General features: G+C 37.1%; 2 protein-coding genes across 2 annotated transcripts in view; one reads left to right on the top strand and one right to left on the bottom strand.

The window, feature by feature from the left end:
• Nucleotides 1-482, bottom strand: part of SASS6 (spindle assembly 6 homolog (C. elegans)) — a 41,214-nt gene extending 40,732 nt beyond the window's left edge. The window contains exon 1 of the mRNA XM_006830919.1: nt 285-482. Within this exon, the coding sequence (XP_006830982.1) occupies nt 285-349 (65 nt within the window). The 5' untranslated portion in view covers nt 350-482. The remainder of the gene's footprint in view (nt 1-284) is intronic.
• A 196-nt stretch (nt 483-678) lies between these two features.
• The window catches only part of TRMT13 (tRNA methyltransferase 13 homolog (S. cerevisiae)), a 48,590-nt gene continuing 31,612 nt past the window's right edge, over nt 679-17,656 (top strand). The window contains exons 1-9 of the mRNA XM_006831041.1: nt 679-852; nt 4,169-4,215; nt 4,305-4,371; nt 8,692-8,754; nt 9,399-9,468; nt 9,623-9,729; nt 10,072-10,239; nt 11,543-11,615; nt 17,289-17,363. Of these exons, the coding sequence (XP_006831104.1) occupies nt 694-852; nt 4,169-4,215; nt 4,305-4,371; nt 8,692-8,754; nt 9,399-9,468; nt 9,623-9,729; nt 10,072-10,239; nt 11,543-11,615; nt 17,289-17,363 (829 nt within the window). The 5' untranslated portion in view covers nt 679-693. The remainder of the gene's footprint in view (nt 853-4,168; nt 4,216-4,304; nt 4,372-8,691; nt 8,755-9,398; nt 9,469-9,622; nt 9,730-10,071; nt 10,240-11,542; nt 11,616-17,288; nt 17,364-17,656) is intronic.

Here is a 17,656-nt window from a genome sequence, read left to right as displayed (position 1 = left end):
GTTCCTTCAAATGGGAAAGAGTGGGACTCCGTTTAAGCGCTAGGATTTCTAACATTAATTTGACAAGCGTCGGCTTCCCCTATCCTTACACCCCTTCTTCCTCCGTTCCCTCTGCAATCTCCAATTTGAGAAGGGTAAACATCCCAGTCGGATGTTCTCTTCGCTTCCAGGCAGGTCGGCCGGCCAGCACTGGCGCGGCCGGTGCCCACCGGCTGGATCCGCCATCTTTCTCTCTTGGCCCAACCCCAACCGCCACCCGCTGGCACCGGTGGCGCAAACCTCACCTTTCTTCGCAGTCCTTACATTTCACTTGCAATGGGACCAGTTGCTGGAACAGAACCTGGCTCATGTTGGACCGCTGCCCCAGCTGTTGTGAAGAAAGGCCCGGCCCTCAGCACTAGCCTGGATGCGTCCAGGTCCTGGTAAAGTTTGAGTTTGGCGCTCGGCTCCCGCAGAGGAGGCGGAGAAACAGAAACAAGAGGGGAGACGGAGGAGGTTTGGACTTTGCAAGCCACCGTCAGTTTCTTCCGGTATTACGAAGAATGGAGAAAAGACGGTTGCGGAGTTTCCGGAAATTAACATGTCTGGCGGGACGCGAGGCAGTCATGTTTGTTAAGGGAAAGGGACTCAAGGGAAGCTGATAACTTTTCTTCTCTTTCTCGGGTGCTCAACGCCGGAAGCGCGTCCTAAATTATGGCGGCTTTTGTGCTGAAGCCACAAGCCACTGGTTTTCCAGCGGAGGGTAGATGTGGTTACTATGTGGAAAGGAAAAAGCGATTCTGCAGAATGGTGGTGGCAGCAGGGAAACGGTTCTGTGGTGAACACGCCGGAGCCGCGGGGACTGACGTGGAGGTCTAGTATCACCGTACCTTCCCGAGAGTCGGAAATTAGTTTCCCGGTCTGGGGGGTGCTGGGACGCGGCTCCTCCCCGCGCTGAAAGATTTCGGCTTTACCTGGATTATCTGTTATTTCCTTAAGTAAACACTGTCCTGCTCTTCCGGGGGAACGATGATAATAAATAGAGATGAGCAGTATTTTCTTTTACTAAATAAAGCGCAGCAGCGACTCATTTATCTTAGTCCTAACTCAGGATCATGCGAGATTTTATTTTACTTCAAACTACCGATTCCTACGCCGCCCTCTTCTAACGCCACTGGTAGTTTAGAAAGTCGGTAATTGACGATCCCGAGTTTAACTAATCATGTTCTAACAATTGTTTCTTAAGTGATATGATATTCTTTGTGAATGCGGTTGAAATGAACTTTAAAGTTGTTTCTGTGTGTTTCAAGTTTAGATCTTTTATCGTTAGAAAGCCACACAAAAGTAATTCTGGCAAAAGGGAGGCTAGATTAAGGACCGTCATAAGAATTGACTCTTAAGAATTGATAGCACAAATCCGTACAATTGCGTTAGATGATCCATATCATTGTACTATCAGGCAGTATATATTTGTATGTGTGGACTTAACAATTGAGGACTGGGCAGTCTTGCAGGACCGGGTAGAGTTTCGTTCTCTTGTGCATAGGGTCGCTATGGGACGGAACTGACTCTATGGCACCGAACAACAACAAAATACTTCTTTAGGAGATAAATGTATATGTACATATGTATAATGCGGGAGAAAGATGAGACTTTCTGCTCCCTATATAGAGTTGCTGTGAGTCGGAAACTACTCAGCACTTAAACAACAAATATATATGATATATAAAAATAAGAACTAGAGGAGTAGGATGCTAGAGAAAAAGAACATGTCAGATTGAGGGGCTTAGAATAAATAAACCTGCTGACTATACAATATTATTTACATTTATTTTCTTTCTTAGTCAAACGATTTATCTTTCTAGGCAATATCCAGTACAGATCAGTTCCCTGAGTCCTGTCATCTACCATTGTTTGTCAAAAGCCATAGCTCGGCTTTCTGCTTTGATTTACCTAGAATGAAGCATCCTGAATCAAGGATGTCCTTGTGTTTTGAACATGGGAGACCTGTAAGTTAATTAGGAAAACTCGATAAAGCACACCTACAAAGGAGCTCTGGTAGCGTAGTGCTTACCAATCGGCCTGCGAACCATAAGGTCAGCAGTTCAAAACTACCAGCCGCTCTGCGGGAGAAAGATGAGGCTTTCTACTCCCGTAAAGATTTACACCCTCGGAAACCCTGTACAGGGTCGCTATGGGTCGGAACCGACTCGACGGCACTTAACAACAACAACAACAACAGTTAGTTGCCCTTGCCGGTTTTTTAACGTCTCAGTTAACCATTAAATAGATTTTATTTGTTCTCTGTTACAAGGCCATAGACTTCACAGCACCCAGCCATTCGGAAGGTGACAATAGTAGATCGTTAAATAGATCATTACAAGCTGATTGGTATTTCTGAAGAGGAATTCATGTTGTTTTCAGTGGCGGTGGTGGTTATGTGCCATGAGGTTGGTTCCGACTCATAGCGACCCTGCATAGGGTTTCCAAGGCTGTTTTACGGGAGCAGAAAGCCTCATCTTTCTCCCGTAGAATGGCTGGTAGTTTTGAACTGCTGACCTTGAGGTTGGCAGCCTGACTCATAACCAGTGCAATACCAGAGCTCCTTTTTAGTCCATTGAATAAAACTGCAAAACATCCCATGACTGATTTGGTTTTGAATCATAGCCATCTTATTGAATCTAATTTATGATGCATGTGGGTGTTGTTTCAATTCTTTTGAAAAAGGCATCACAAGTTCATGTGATGGGACTAATTGTGCTCATTTAAACCCATTTGTCCTCATCTAGAGGTGATTTTGCCTCCCAGGAGCAATTGGCAAAACCTGAAGACATTTTGATTGTCACAACTGGGTCGTGTTACTGTCATCTACTCAGTAGACACTGAGGATGCTACTAACCATCCTAAAATGTACAAGACAGCTACCCACAAAAAAAAGAATTCTCCAGTCAAAAATGTCGAGGTAGAAAAGTCCTCTTTCTAATCCCAAGCAGTAAGTAGAAATAGTACTGTTTTATTAAATCATTAGAATTAGCATTTTTTCTTATGTGGAGCTAGGTTTTAAAGTTAGCAGGCAAATAAGAAATAGCAGTATATATATTTTTTAATTAGTGAAAAAATCATTTCACCTTGCAGTGAATACACTGCATAGTTTCATGGATACCTTGAGTGTCACATCAAAGATAAACTGGAAAAAGATAATTTAGCCAACACTTAGCATTTATATATGGCCAACATTGCTAATTATTTTTAAATTTTTTTAACTCATTTAAGTTTCACAAACCTTAGGAGGTAAAACATTTTTCTCTTCTTTCAAATAAGGCAATAAATTAGACTAAAATCACAGAGCTAGTAACAGAGATAAGATTCATACCTAGGCAGTCTATTAGATTCATATGGAATGTTGGACAGAATTTCCAAACTTAATAATTTTTCACATTCTCCATTGTATATAATTATATACATGTAAGTTAGAAATGAATAAGATGAAACATTTCTGTAGTGAAAAGTTGCAAAACCAGCAGAATATGGTCACACAGCAAATAATTAAAATACCGTATTTCATTGTTTCTAAAACACCTTTTCCCCCACATTCTAACACCTTTGAAATCAAGATGCATCTTTATATCACTATGTGACAGTTTAAATTGAAAGTTTTTTTCTTTCTTGGTACATAAAATAATGGTGAATGTTACAATCGATGCTCTCTGAGATTCAAATTCTATATGTAGACATTCTCTATAACTTCTTTGAAGCTGTATACCCTTGTTCATTGAAAACAATATTGTACATATATACGTAAACCAGTTATTTTGGAGCTTCGTTGTTAAGCCCCTTGACCTGATTTTACCTACTTTTTATTACGTTCTTTTAAGGATTTCTTAACCTTGTTTTGGTAATACATGAGCTTATGATTACACTGAATGCTACCCACTACCATACAGTCAATTCCAACTCATAGTGACCTTATCTATGTTTTCCAAGACTGTAATCTTTCTGGAAGCAGAAAGCCTCACTTTTCTCCTGCAGAGTAGTGGGTGGGTTTGAACTGCCAGCCCTGTATTAGCAGTCCAGTGCTTATCCTACAGTGCTACCAGGGCTCACTGATTACACTGAAATTATATCTAGCATTGGTAAGTGATAAACTTGATATTTTATTTAAGTAAATATATTCCTTTTGATCTATTAGGAAGAAAATGCTCGAAAAAGAATCTTGTGTCCTTTAGATCCAAAACAGTAAGTATGGTTCAGATAAGAGTTTCTCTGTGCTAGTATTAGTAAGTGCAACATAATCTTATTTTATCTGATTTTCTTTTTATATATAGCACAGTATATGAAGATCAACTAGCAAAGCATTTGAAAAAATGTAACTCAAGAGAGAAGCCAAAACCTGTAAGTGTTTGATCAGTAAAATTGAATAGTGAAATGTGTGTTGTATATTTATACTTGTTAAGTGTTGTTGAGTTGGTCCCAACTCATAGTGACTCTATACAGGGTTTCTAGAAGCAGCTAGTGAGTTTGAACTACCAACCTTGCAGTTCAAACTGACCTTGCAGCACCACAACATATTACAATTGTGAATGTTTAGTAAGGCTTTACCTCATGAGGATTGATTTTGATCAAATACATCTGAGTGTATATAAGGTTGTTGTTAGGTGCCACTGAGTCAGCTCCACCTCATAGCAACCCTTTGCACAACAGACCAAAACACTGCCTGGTACTACACTATTCTCACAGTTGTTACTATAGTTGTGATTACACTAGTCTATTGCTGCTGCCATGGTGCCAATCCATCTCAAAAAAGGTTTTCCTCTTTTTCACTGATCCTTCACTTACCAAGCATGATGTCCTTTTCCCTCTTGATAACATATCCAAAATGTGACAGACAAAGTCTTGCCATCCTGACTTCTAAGGAACATTCTAGCTGTACTTCTTCCAACACAAATCTGTTTGTTCTTCTGGTAGTCCATGGTTATTTTAATATACTCTCCAACACTATAACTCAAATGCATGAATTCTTCTACCATCTTCCTTATTCATTGTCCAACTTTTCTACCATCTTCCTTATTCATTGTCCAACTTTCACATGCAGAGGAGACTACTGAAAATACTGTGGCTTGGGTCAGGTGCATGTTAGTCCTCAAACTGACATCTTTGCTCTTTAACATTTTAAAGTTGTCTTGTGCAGCAGCTTTGCCTAATGCAGTAGTCATTTGATTTCTTGATGGCTTATTCCTTGAGTGTTGATAGTGGATCCAAGAAAGATGAAATCTTTGACAACGTCAATCTTTTTTCTATTTATCATAATGTTATTTATTGATCCAGTTGTGAAGATTTTTGTGCTCTTTAAATTGAGGTGCAATCCAAACTGAATGTTGTGGTCTTTAATCCTCATTCATAACTACTTTTAGTCCTCTTCATTTCCAGCAAGCAAGATTGTATCATCTTCATCTTCATGTTGCAGGTTGTTGATGAGTCTTCATACAATCCAGCTACTTAGATTATTTGCTCACATGCAGATTGAGTAAAAGATTAGTGTTCTGGAGTACCCATTCATCACAGTGTTATCCATAGCTTGGTCATGATCCACACAGTCGAAAACCTTTGCATAGTCAATAAAGCACAAGAAAACATCTTTCTGGTATTCTCTGCTTACAGCCAAGATCCATCTTATATCCGCAGTGATATCCCTTGTTGCATGTCCTTTTCTGAATCTAGCTTGAATTTTTGGTATTTTCCTGTCAGTATACTGTTGCAGCCATATCTTAATTTTCTTCTGCACAATTTTATTTGAATGTGATATTCATACTGTTTTATGATTTCCACATTCCTTTGTAACACCTCTCTTTGGAATGGCAGAAATATGATCTCTTCCATTCAGTTGACCAGATGTCTTGGCACACAGGTGAGTGAGTGCCTCCAGTGCTTCATTAGTTTGTTGAAAGATTTAAATTTGTATTCCACCAATTCCTGCAGTCTTGTTTTCACTAATACCTTCCGTACAGTTTGGACATTTTCCTTTAGTACCATCAGTTCTTGATTATATGCTATCTCTTGAAATGGTTGAACAGCGACCATTTCTTTTTAATATAGTGAGATAGTATTTCTTCATCTTCTTTTGATGCTTTCTGCATCATTTACTATTTTGCCCATAGATTCCTTCAGTATTTCAAGTCAAGGTTTGAATTTTTTTTTTTTTTTCAGCTTGAGGATTGTTAAGCATATTCTTTCTTTTTGGTTTTTTAACTCCAGGTCTTTGCACATTTCATTATATTACTTGACTTTGGCTTCTTGAGCTGCCCTTTGAAATTTTCTGTTCAGCTCTTCTACTTCCTGATTTCTTCAATTCACTTTAGTATGTCTATGCTGGAGAGCAGGTTTCAGAGTCTCCTCTGACATCCGTTTTGGTCTTCTCTTTCCTGTCTTTTTAATGAACTTATGCTTTCTTCATGGATCGTGCTCTTGATGTCATTCCACAATTCTTCTGGTCTCTGTTCATTAGTATCTAATGCATCAACTCTGTTCTTGAGATGGTCTTTAAATTCAGGTGGAATTTGTTCAAGGTTATATTTTGGCTCTCGTGGACTTGTTTTAATTTTCTTCAGCTTCAGCCTGAATTTAAGAAGGTACTTGCAATGAATAAGTCATTGGTCTTACAAAACCTGTCATGTGATCTGAAGCATCATTTCTGTCACCAAGGCCATATTTTCTTACTATTGATCCTCCTCTTTGTTTCCAACCTTCACATTGTTTTCATTAGGTGCTGTCAAATAATAGTTTCTATTCATAGCAACCCTGTGGAACACTGCCTGGTCCTGTACCATCCTCACAGTTATGTTCTGTTTGAGCCCATTGTTGCAGCCACTATATCAATCCATCTCATTGAGGTTCATCCTTTGCTTCTCTGATCCTCTACCAGGTATGATGTCCTTTCCATGCACAGGTTCCTCCTGATAACATGTTCAAAGTACATGTATGTGGGAAGAAGTCTCCTCATCCTCACGTCTAAGGAGCATTCTAGCTGTACTTCTTGCAAGACAGATTCATTTGTTCTTTGGCAGTGCATGGTACTGTAAATATTCTTCACCAACACTACAGTTCAGATTCATTGATTATTCATTGTCTATCTTTCACATTCATGTGATACCATTGAAAATACCATGGCTTGGGAAAGGTATACCAGTCCTCAAAGTGCTTTTTCACACATTAAAGAGGTCTTTTGCATCAGATTTGCCTAATTCAGTATGCCATTTGATTTCTTAACTGCTGCTTCCATGAATGTAGAATGAAATCTCTGAGAACTGTAATATAGTCTCTGTTTATCATGATGTTATTTATTGGTACAGTTATGAGGATTTTCTGTTTCGATTTATATTTTCTTAGTTGTAGCTTATTTTCTATTGTTGTTTTCTGAGTCACCCAACGAAACATTATGCTTCTTAGCAGTCCTCACCCTTCCCATTCATTCACCAATTTCTGTTTATATCCAAATAAATAAAAGTAGCAAAACACACACAATCAAAATGTTACCTTTCTACCTCAGTTAACAAAATTTTATACTGTATATAATGTCTCTAGGACTTTTCCCTTTTAAAACAGAACTTGTACAAATACTAGTATTTCATTCATTTCAATCTGCACTGTCCAAATGGTAGCCATCCGTCTCCTGTGACTATTTAAACGAATTAAAATTAAATAACATTTAAGATTTCATTTCTCAGTCACCAGACATATTTCATGGCTAGTGGCTATCGTGTAAGGAGCCCTGGTGCACTGTAGGATAAGCACTGGACTGCTAATCACAAGGTTGGCAGTTCAAACTAGACAGAAAGATGAGACTGTTTTCTTAAAGTCTTAGAAACCCTATATAGGGTCACTGTGAGTCAGAATTGACTTGATGGTATTGGCAGTTTCAGTGAATGGAAACCATGTTGGATAGGGCAAATAAAGAATATTTACACTATTGCAAAAAGTTATATTAGACAAGTCTAGCTAATCTAGATCCTTATGTAGTCTCTCTCTGAAGATGAGCTAGAAAGATCTCATTATGTTAATCTAAACAACATCGTTTCACAGAACATTACCTCAATTTTTAGTTAATGTTTTAAAATAAAAGAAATCAGGCATATATCATTGTAAAATATATATTTTACACTTTTTTTTCCCTCCTAATCATGCTGCTTGCCTGATAAATAGCAGTGTGTAGTTGATACTTTGTAATTTAACACTATAAGGAAAAATGGTAAGTAAAAACTTTCATAAAAATTTGTAATAAATTTCTTAAGACTAAAATATTCGAAGTCCTGGTGTGGTACTGTAGGATAAACACTGGACTGCAAGGTTGGTTTGAACCACAAGGTCAGTTGGATCAAACTCACCAGTTGCTCCTCAGAAACCCTTCTCAGGGTTGTTATGAGTCGAAACTATTCAAAAGCACTTAATAACACATACATATTCAGACAGCCATGTCATTAGTTTATAAGAGCCACAAACACGCAGATTTTTGTTTGTTCTATTCTCTACTGTGCTAATTCCCTAATGCCTAAAGCCAGCCAGAGACCTGTGTTTAATAGTTATTTATTAAATAAATGAATGGAAAAAGACAAAAGATGGTGATACAGACAATGATAAGAAGGGAAAGACCATGATTTCAGCTTCATTTTTATGAGCTTTTCACATTATTAACTGTATTATGGTTTTGTTTTTGTTAAGGACTTCTTTATTCAAGATATTAATGCAGGCTTAAAAGATGAGACAGAAATACCTGAACAATTAGTAAGTACTTGACTTAATATTTAATTTTAAAAGTATTTATGGACTGCCTTCATACTGTGAATAAGCTTGTTCTAATTTTTGTCTGGAGTCCTGGTGTGGTGGATAAGCACTGGGCTGCTAACTAAGGTCACAGTTCAAATCCACCAGCCACTCCTTGAAAACCCTATATATGGTCGCTTTGAGTCTGAATCAACTCAGTGACAACAAAACAACAGTTTTAATTGAAATTAGTAGTTGTTTTTTAATTTTGAATACATTTTCTTAAAGCATCAGTGTTTTCAAACTCTATTACATATTACAATATAGCTCTGAGTCCTCATTTGATTCTTGAGCCCTGTGAGCCGAGAGTTGCTCTTCACCCTGAGGAGGTTCAGGGAATTAAAGTACCATGTCAGAGACTGAGTTGAGCAATTTTCAAGGCAGCTTAGGGCAAAGACTTTAGCAGCAAGAAATGCTGCTGTGTAGAATATGCTCTTAGGAAGTTTGGTAGCATTGATAGATATACACACACACATTTAAACACACATTCATGTACAAATATATTTATATGAAAAATATTCATAGACCAGATAAAATTTTTATAAAGAAGTTTAAAAGAAATGTAATTTTGGACAATATTATTTATTGTATATTTACATATGTAGGTTTCAATTTCGTCTCTATCTGAAGAGCAGTTGGAAAGTTTAATTAAGAAATTGAAAAGAGCAAGTGTAGGTAAGTCTGCCAGAAGTTATAAAATAAATTAGAGCCATTAGATGGTATATGAGATGATAATTTAAATTAAATAGTAAGCAATAGTTTACTATTGTTCAGAGCTCTATGGTTTCATGTTTGGTTGCTTAAGGTGTTATGCTTATATTTCGCATAGGTTTGAACTCTACCCTTAAAGATCAAACTATGTCCCATTCAGTGTTGGATGATGCCCTTAGTGATCCTAAAAATGGTGATTCTGCAACCAAACACCTGAAACAGCAGGTATGTTTAGATCATAGTAACTCTACTAAATGTCTTTTTGTTCATTTATAAAAAGCTAAATTTCTCTTCTTCCTAAATATAGATGTTAATGAAATTTTGCTTAGATTAGTTTGTCTTTTAAGGTACAGAATCTTTCCATTTCAAAATATATATATACTGTTTTCTGAGTACTGATAGAATAAGTGTTAAGTATTTTAAAAGAGAGAAAAATTTAAAGCCAAAATAAATTCTTTAATGTAAACATGCTACCTTAACTTACAGATGTAGGAATTACTTTGCTATTTTCCCCTTTGAGCGGATGTGTTTGCTGTTGTTTGTAAAATAATCTTGTGAAGTTTGCAGGCTTCTATTTTAGGTAACATTGAAAAATTAAAGTTACTTGGTCCAAGAAGATGCTTTGTTGAATTTGGAGCAGGAAAGGGAAAATTATCTCATTGGGTTGATATTGCCTTAAAAGATGTTGAAAACGTTCACTTCATCCTAGTAGAAAAGGTGACAACAAGATTCAAGGTAAGTAAAACCAGTGCAGTATACTAGTAAACAAACTATATTTTTCATATTGTTTAAGGGGGAAAATCATACTCAGGAGTCTCTATCTTAAAACAGAAGAAAAGTAATTTTCTTCTTTGTGTATTTGATTGCAACTATTTACTATGTCTGATGACTTAAACTGAAGATAAATTTTTTAATCTAAATTTTATAGTCCATTGATCTGAGTTCTTTAATTTCCCAGAGATAGGAAAATATGTGAAAAGAATCCTATTAGGAGTTTAAAGTCTTGTGTCCTAATCCTTCTTCTGCCACGTGCTGACTCTTCCTCCAGTAGACATCTGTTGAGTGTAGTGCAGACATCATGGTAGATATTAGGTATACACAGTCAACTAAGACATGGTTCCTGTGCTCTGTTACAAATGTTTAGAAAAGACAGACAGATAAATAAATGATTATAATAAACTGTGAAAGACGATATGAAAAAGTCTGCATAAAATACACTGTAGGGTCAAAGAAGTGATTGACAAGTTTTACTGGAGAGAGGGAGTAGGGAATGACTATATAGAACAGTGATGCATGTGCTAAACCATGGAAGGTAAGTAATGTTTCCTAGATAAAAGGTTTGAGAAACAAGTACAATATGACCAAATATAAGACATGTGTGAAGCTACAAGACTTGTGATTTATTATCTGTTGAGTGTAAGAAGGAAGGAGTCATTTCAGGTGATGTTTGTATGACTTTAGTGACTAAGTGACTCCCTTCCCCAACGTAGGGAATTTAGGAGAAGGAAAGAACAGGTTTGAAGGCAGAAACAATGAGTTCGTTTTGGATGTGACAAGTTTGAAGTTCAAGTAGAGTGCCTTTCTTGACAGTTGGATATGTATCTGATGCTTTTCAGAGAAGTCTGGGCCACGAAAGTAGATTTACAAGTCATAGGTACATGGCATAGTTGTGATCTTTTAGGGAGAATAGAAAATAGACCCAAAAATAGTGTACTAGGGACTGACAAACAAAAACTAGCAAATAATCATAGGTAAGTCACTTAATAACTATGAACCCCAGATTCTTCATCAATGAGTTAGGAATTTTTAGAATTGAATGAACTGTATACATAGTTACAAATGTTCAACTATTATAAAAATATGTGATAATGTTGTGTAGTTTTAACCAAAGAATATACAGTTTTAAGTTTATTTGTAATGCTATTTGAAATACTAAAAATGAGATAAAAACTTACTTTGAGTTATGAAAACAAATATAAATCTGTCATTTCTGTAAATCTCTTTGTGAACATAAAATCCTTGTTATCTGTTTGTATAGGTAGATGGTAAGCACAAAAAGAAAAATTCAGTGTTTGAAAGACTTCAAATTGATATTCAACACTTGTGTTTGCGTAAGTTGCATAACTTTCAGTTCCACATAAATCATAGAAGTTTCAAACTCTGAGGCTTGCTTAGAAGTGTAAGCATGCAGAAGTGTGCCTCAGGTAAAACGGATTAGTCTGTTGGTCTGGAATGTTATATGTATCATTTGAAGGTAAACTGAATTGGGGTTAAAAATTAGGGAAAAATTTCTTTTTCATTATCAACTGGAAATAAAGTATAATATTAGGGGAAAGTATAAAAATTTTGATGTTTTATATTAAAAGACCTTATATTGCCTCTTTGCTCAATTTACATTTACTATTGAGTCAGTTCATATAAAAAAATGAATAGCCTTTTGGTGTTGTTGTATGATAACAACCGGATTCACAACAGCATCAGCAGTTCAAACCCACCAGCTGCTCTGTAGAACAAAAATAAGGCTGTCTTCTCCTGTAAACACCTGGAGCCTCAGAAGCCCTAGACAAACAGTGTTGCTGAGAGACCAGAGCACTCCATACCAGTCACTTTAATTTTGAAGTCCTGGTGTGGCACTTTAGGATAAGCATTGGACTGTTAACTGCAAGGTCAAGGTTCAAACACACCAAATGCTCCTCAGAAAGCCTGTGCAAGGTCGCTAAGGATCAGAACCGACTACACAGTACTTAACAACAACAGCCTATAACTAAACAATTTAAACAATTAAATGAGACTTTTCTGCCTAGTCTGATGAATAAGAGACACTTCCTAGGATTCTAAATTTTTGTTGTTGTTATGTGCCGTGGAGTCGGTTCCAACTCATAGCGAACCCTGTACAGGGTTTCCGAGGCTGTAAATCTTTACGGGAGCAGAAAGCTTCATCTTACTCCCGCGGAGCGGCTGATAGTTTCGAACTGCTGACCTCAAGGTTCACAGGCCGATTTGTAACCACTACGCTACCAGTAGGGAAAAAGAAGGAATCACACCTTTCCCATCATCTAGATGAATCTGCTCTGCCAGACCTCCCATTGTGAAAGCTACTCACAAGATGGTCAATGCTGAGTCTGGGCAGCCATTAATGAATTAGTTTCCCTCTCTTGGCATCTCTGCTCAGCTCCTTCTCCCAGCAACCATTTAATCCACTTCTCTTAACTTTGCTCTGAAGTTCAGAGTTCCAGAATTCTCACCTGTGTCTGTTTCATTTGGTCTCTCATATTTTTGTTGTAAAGAGTCCATGTAGTGTGTGTGCCTACTCTTCCATCTTGCTTGAAGGTCTTACAGATACGTCTTAAACACAACCAAACACTCACAGGATTTATTTTCTGAGTTTAAAATATTGGAACCATAATTACATGGGACATCTGATCAGTTGGCATAAAATAGTTCTTAACGTTATGTTCTACATCCTCGTTAGTGAATTGTGGCTAGGGTCTTGAAAGCTTATAAGAAACTATTTAAGATACAGCTGTTGGTCTACACTCATCCAGAGCCAAAGCAAAGGAGGAAACCAGAGAAGAAATTAGTCTGCAGGACAAATAGTCTTTAAAGTATGGTCTCTTCTACCCTGAGACAGAAGAGCTGGATGGTCCCCGGCTACTGCTACACCATTCTAATCAGGGCCACAATAAATAGCATATCCTGATAGAATACCAAATTCCTAAAAAAATAATAACTTAATGTACTTATTGAGACCGAAGGATTCCCTGAGACTATTGCCACTAGATACTTCCTTAAACCTTGAACTGAAACTAACCCTTGAGGTTTTCCTTATAGCTAAGTAACAGATGGACTCACAAAAATAATGATTATTATCCATAAGCACTATGCATATTTTTAAAAAATCAACTTTATGAGACCAAACAATCAACAATTATTTTAAAACAATGAGACTCTAAGGGAGTAGGAAACGTAGATTCAGAAATTGAAGAACCACAGTAGAAATAATGAGAACGCTCACACATTGTAAGAATGTTACTACTGTTACCGAATAGTGTATATATAGAATTGTTGATGGGAACCTGCTGTGTAAACCTTCACAAAAAACACAACAAGATATTATTTTAAAAACATAGATAAATTTGAGATTTTGTGTAGTCTCGACATACCATTTATTCTTACTTCACAGCACTTAATTTAGCTGAGTATTTCTATTTCTAGGTTTAGAATCATTTATCTTTATTATTACTGCACTAAGGAAATATTACTGCACTAAGGAGCTCTGGTAGCGTAGTGGTTATGAATCGGGCTGTGAACCGCAAGGTCAGCAGTTCGAAACTATCAGCTGCTCCGTGGGAGAAAGATGAGACTTTCTGCTCCCATAAAGATTTATAGCCTTGGAAACCCTGTTTAGGGTTGCTATGGGTCGGAACTGACTCGAAGGCACTCAACAACAAACAACAACAATGTGTATTAAAAGGAATCCTGATGTGGCTCTGTATGTGAAGCTCTGGACTAAACCCTATACAGGGTTTCTATGACTCGGAACTGACTTGATTTCATTTAACTACAACAATGGTAACAATGTGTGTTTGAATTTATTCTGAATCCTGATTTGTTATGCTTTATAGACTATTTTCATTGTAGAATTGTATAGGTTCTTTGTTCTTGGTTTTCAAAAATTTCTTGGTATGGTTCATTTTACCTGTTTTGTTGGTTGCTTGGTGGACCCTTTTATTTGTAGCAATAATTCTCAATCAGAAGCAGTTTTGCCTCCTAGGGGTCATATTTCTGACTATTTTGGTGGTTACATCATTAGGGATCTGCTGGCATCCGTTGGGTAGAGAGACCAGGGATTCTGCTAAACACCCTATAAGATCCAGGATAGTCCCCCACAACACAGAATTACTGGGCACAAAATGTTAGTAATTCCCAGGATGAGAAAAATATCACTTAGCAATTCCAGACCTCTCAGCTTTCCAGGAAATTCTGCATTCATTCTCTGATAATTATTCTACCTTTATATAATCGCTTATTTTTACCAAGTTGCTCTTTTCCATTTGTTAGGTTTGTTTCTTTCAAGTTAAAGTCTGCTCTCAAACATCTGGTATTTCTTGATGGTCTGTTCATAGTTAAAAGATCTAGAATATAGGTGTGGTTGACTCTGAGCTTTATCCTAGGGTGATATGCTTAACGTTTTATCTTCCTGGACTGGTTAAACTCCCCCAGAGACGACTCTTTAGATCACCTGCCTAGGAGGTAGCGTTTTAACTACTGTAGTACCAACGTATTGGGTCCGAGTGGAAACAAGAGTTGAAGTATATGCACACTCACTCACTCAGTCCTATTTTACCATACTTCATCTCTCAGTTGCTATTGTCCCTCAGTGCAGACACCTACTCTTGTTTTTTTGTTTTTTGTGGGGGTTTTTTTGCCTAGCATAGTGTTTAATCAAAAGACACCAGGAACTTTCAGCTTCACAGAACTATAGTAAAATAGTAGAGTTTTCAAATGCACATAGTCTGAGACTCTGGTCTCAATTTTGGGGAAGAGAACTTGCTTGGGATTATCTGTGGTGGTGGTACTGAAGTCCTTCCTCTTACCTCTCCAAACACGCCCCAAACCACTTCTCTTTCCCCAAAGCTGGCCTCAGTTTGGACACCCACTCTTTTAACAGAATTGGCAATCTTCCACCAAATGAGCCTACTACTTAAATGATCTTTCACCAATATAGCCATTAATATAGCCATTCCAACTCTGCTTTCAAAGTACTTGATTGCCTAAAGTTCCAGAATCTTTGAGATTCTTGGCATAAATAAGGTTCATTCTTAGCCTTCCTTACTTTTGTCTCCTTTTCTCTTTTAACAGACCTTGCAGAGTTTATGCTTTTTAACAAATCCTTTAACTCTTATTTTGGTGGTATTTGAGAAGGGAATAAGCTAGATGCTAGTTTTCATTTGCAATCTTTGCACAAAAGTTCATCTGCCATATTTACCAAGCTGAAAGAAATGAAGGAAGAGGCAACAAGTTGATGTGTGAAACCATGGAAGGACTTTCTCAAACATGCTTTCTTTTTGCACTCATTTATAATAAGTTTCTTGAAGTATCATAATTTAAACCCCTGTAAGTAAAGGCACATTTTCTTATAGCAAATATTATCATCTCAAAGAAATACCCCAGATACATTGGAATATTTACTGAGTACTTTTTTGGGACTAGATACTGTATTAGAATTTGTAGGAAACATACTTATATTAATTTTATAAGAAGGAAAATGAATAGGAGGCAAAATGAAAGCCATGATTGTGATATCGTACATTTTGCTGCAGTAGCATGCCCCAGTAGTTCAGTGAAGGAGTCCTGATGGTGTAGTGGCTAACGTGCAACAGTCAAAAGGCCAGCAGTTCAAACATTTTAGCAACAATTCTCAATTAGAAGCAATTTTGTCTCCTAGGGGATATATGGTAATATCTCTGACATTTTTAGTTGTTACTTCATTGGTTTCCTCATAGGAATATGGGACAGCAAAATGGTGTGGCAGTCTGCTCCCATGAATATTACCACCTCGGAAACCCTATGGGGCAGTTTTCCTTTGTCCTGTAGGGCCACTATGAGTACGAATTGACTCAACAACAGTTAGTTTAGTGGCACAGAGGTTAACCCCTTAGCTGCTAACAGAAAGGTTCAAATCTATTAGCTGCTACGTGGGAGAAATAGTCTGCTTCCATTAGGATTACAGCCTTGGAAACCCTATAGGGGAGTTCTACTCTGTCCTACTGAGTTGCTATGAGTAGGAATCGGCTTGATTGCAATTGGTACTTCATCATCTTAATTTTTTTTTTCTTTTACTTTTACAGAACTATTCAAACTATTTTCTTATTTTCAGAACAATATGAATAGCTATGAAGTACTGGTATGGAGCTGTAGGATAAACACTGGACTGCTAACCACATGGTTACAGTTCAAACCCACCAGCTGCTCCTCAGAAACCCTATACAGGGTTGCTGTGAGTCAGAAATCAGTGCCATCGAGTCAGTTTTGACCCATAGTGACCCTGTGTAGGGTTTCCAAGGAACAACTGGTGAGCTTGAACTGCCAATCTTGTGGTTCAAACTGACTTTGCAGTCCAGAGCATTAACTCATCAAACCACACCAGAACTCCAACAACATAATAAGAATATCTTATTCTTGATCGTCAAGGTATATTAAAAGTTCATTTATAGTTTTAAATATAATATTGGAGTCCAAGTGTGGCACTGTAGGATAAGCACTGGTCTGCTAACCACAATGTTGGTAGTTCAAACCCCATCAGCTGTTCCTTGGAAACCTATACAAGGTCACTATGAGTCGGAACCAACTCGATGGCACTGAACAATAACGGCATTGTTTTTTCTGCTACATTATATGTTGACTTACTATTCATGTAAAATCTTCTAGTAAAGAAACTTAAATCCTTTTACCAATGGATTGATACTTAGCAAAATAAGTCTTTGAGGGAGGCAAATTCTGAGTTTCTGTCAATGGATTAATAAATATTTAGCATGGTATAGAAGAAAGCATTGTTTAAGATTCAAGTAACTTTGATTCTAATTCTGATTTTGTCACTAGCCAACTGCAGTAACTTAGCAAGCTGCTACATCTTTGAACCTGTTATTCTTAAATTGTAGTAAAGTAAGAATTTTTGGTTTATGCTTCCTTCAGCTATAAAATCTAGAGGTTCTAATTATTTCCTTCTTTTGGAAGGCTACCTCACAAGGAACTAACAAAACTCACATTTCCCTTTATTTCAGACAAGGTTCCTTTGCTAACAGAAGAAAAACTACCTGTGGTAGGAATTGGAAAGCATTTGTGTGGTGTGGCAACAGGTATGTAAACAGACTAATAATGTCTTGACTAACACATTAATTTCTAGCTTAACATGGCCTGCTTATTTAGATAGCCTATTTTGAATAATTTAAATCACTTATGCTTATAACTCATTGGTCCTGTGTAATCTCAAATACAGAACTTTCCTATTTATTTATTTGACTGAAGAGAGTGTGGGTAAATACTCTCATATGGGACCTTAAAGTTCTTACAGTTACATTTCATCCCCAAACATAAATCATTTATAAAACATATATGAATTCATCCCTGAAATTAATTGATTTTTTTTTTT

Source organism: Chrysochloris asiatica, unplaced genomic scaffold (genome assembly GCF_000296735.1).
Source record: "Chrysochloris asiatica unplaced genomic scaffold, ChrAsi1.0 scaffold00002, whole genome shotgun sequence".
Lineage (NCBI taxonomy): Eukaryota > Metazoa > Chordata > Mammalia > Afrosoricida > Chrysochloridae > Chrysochloris > Chrysochloris asiatica.
The sequence above is the reverse complement of the archived record's forward strand: the minus strand, read 5'-3'. Positions and strand labels throughout refer to the sequence as shown.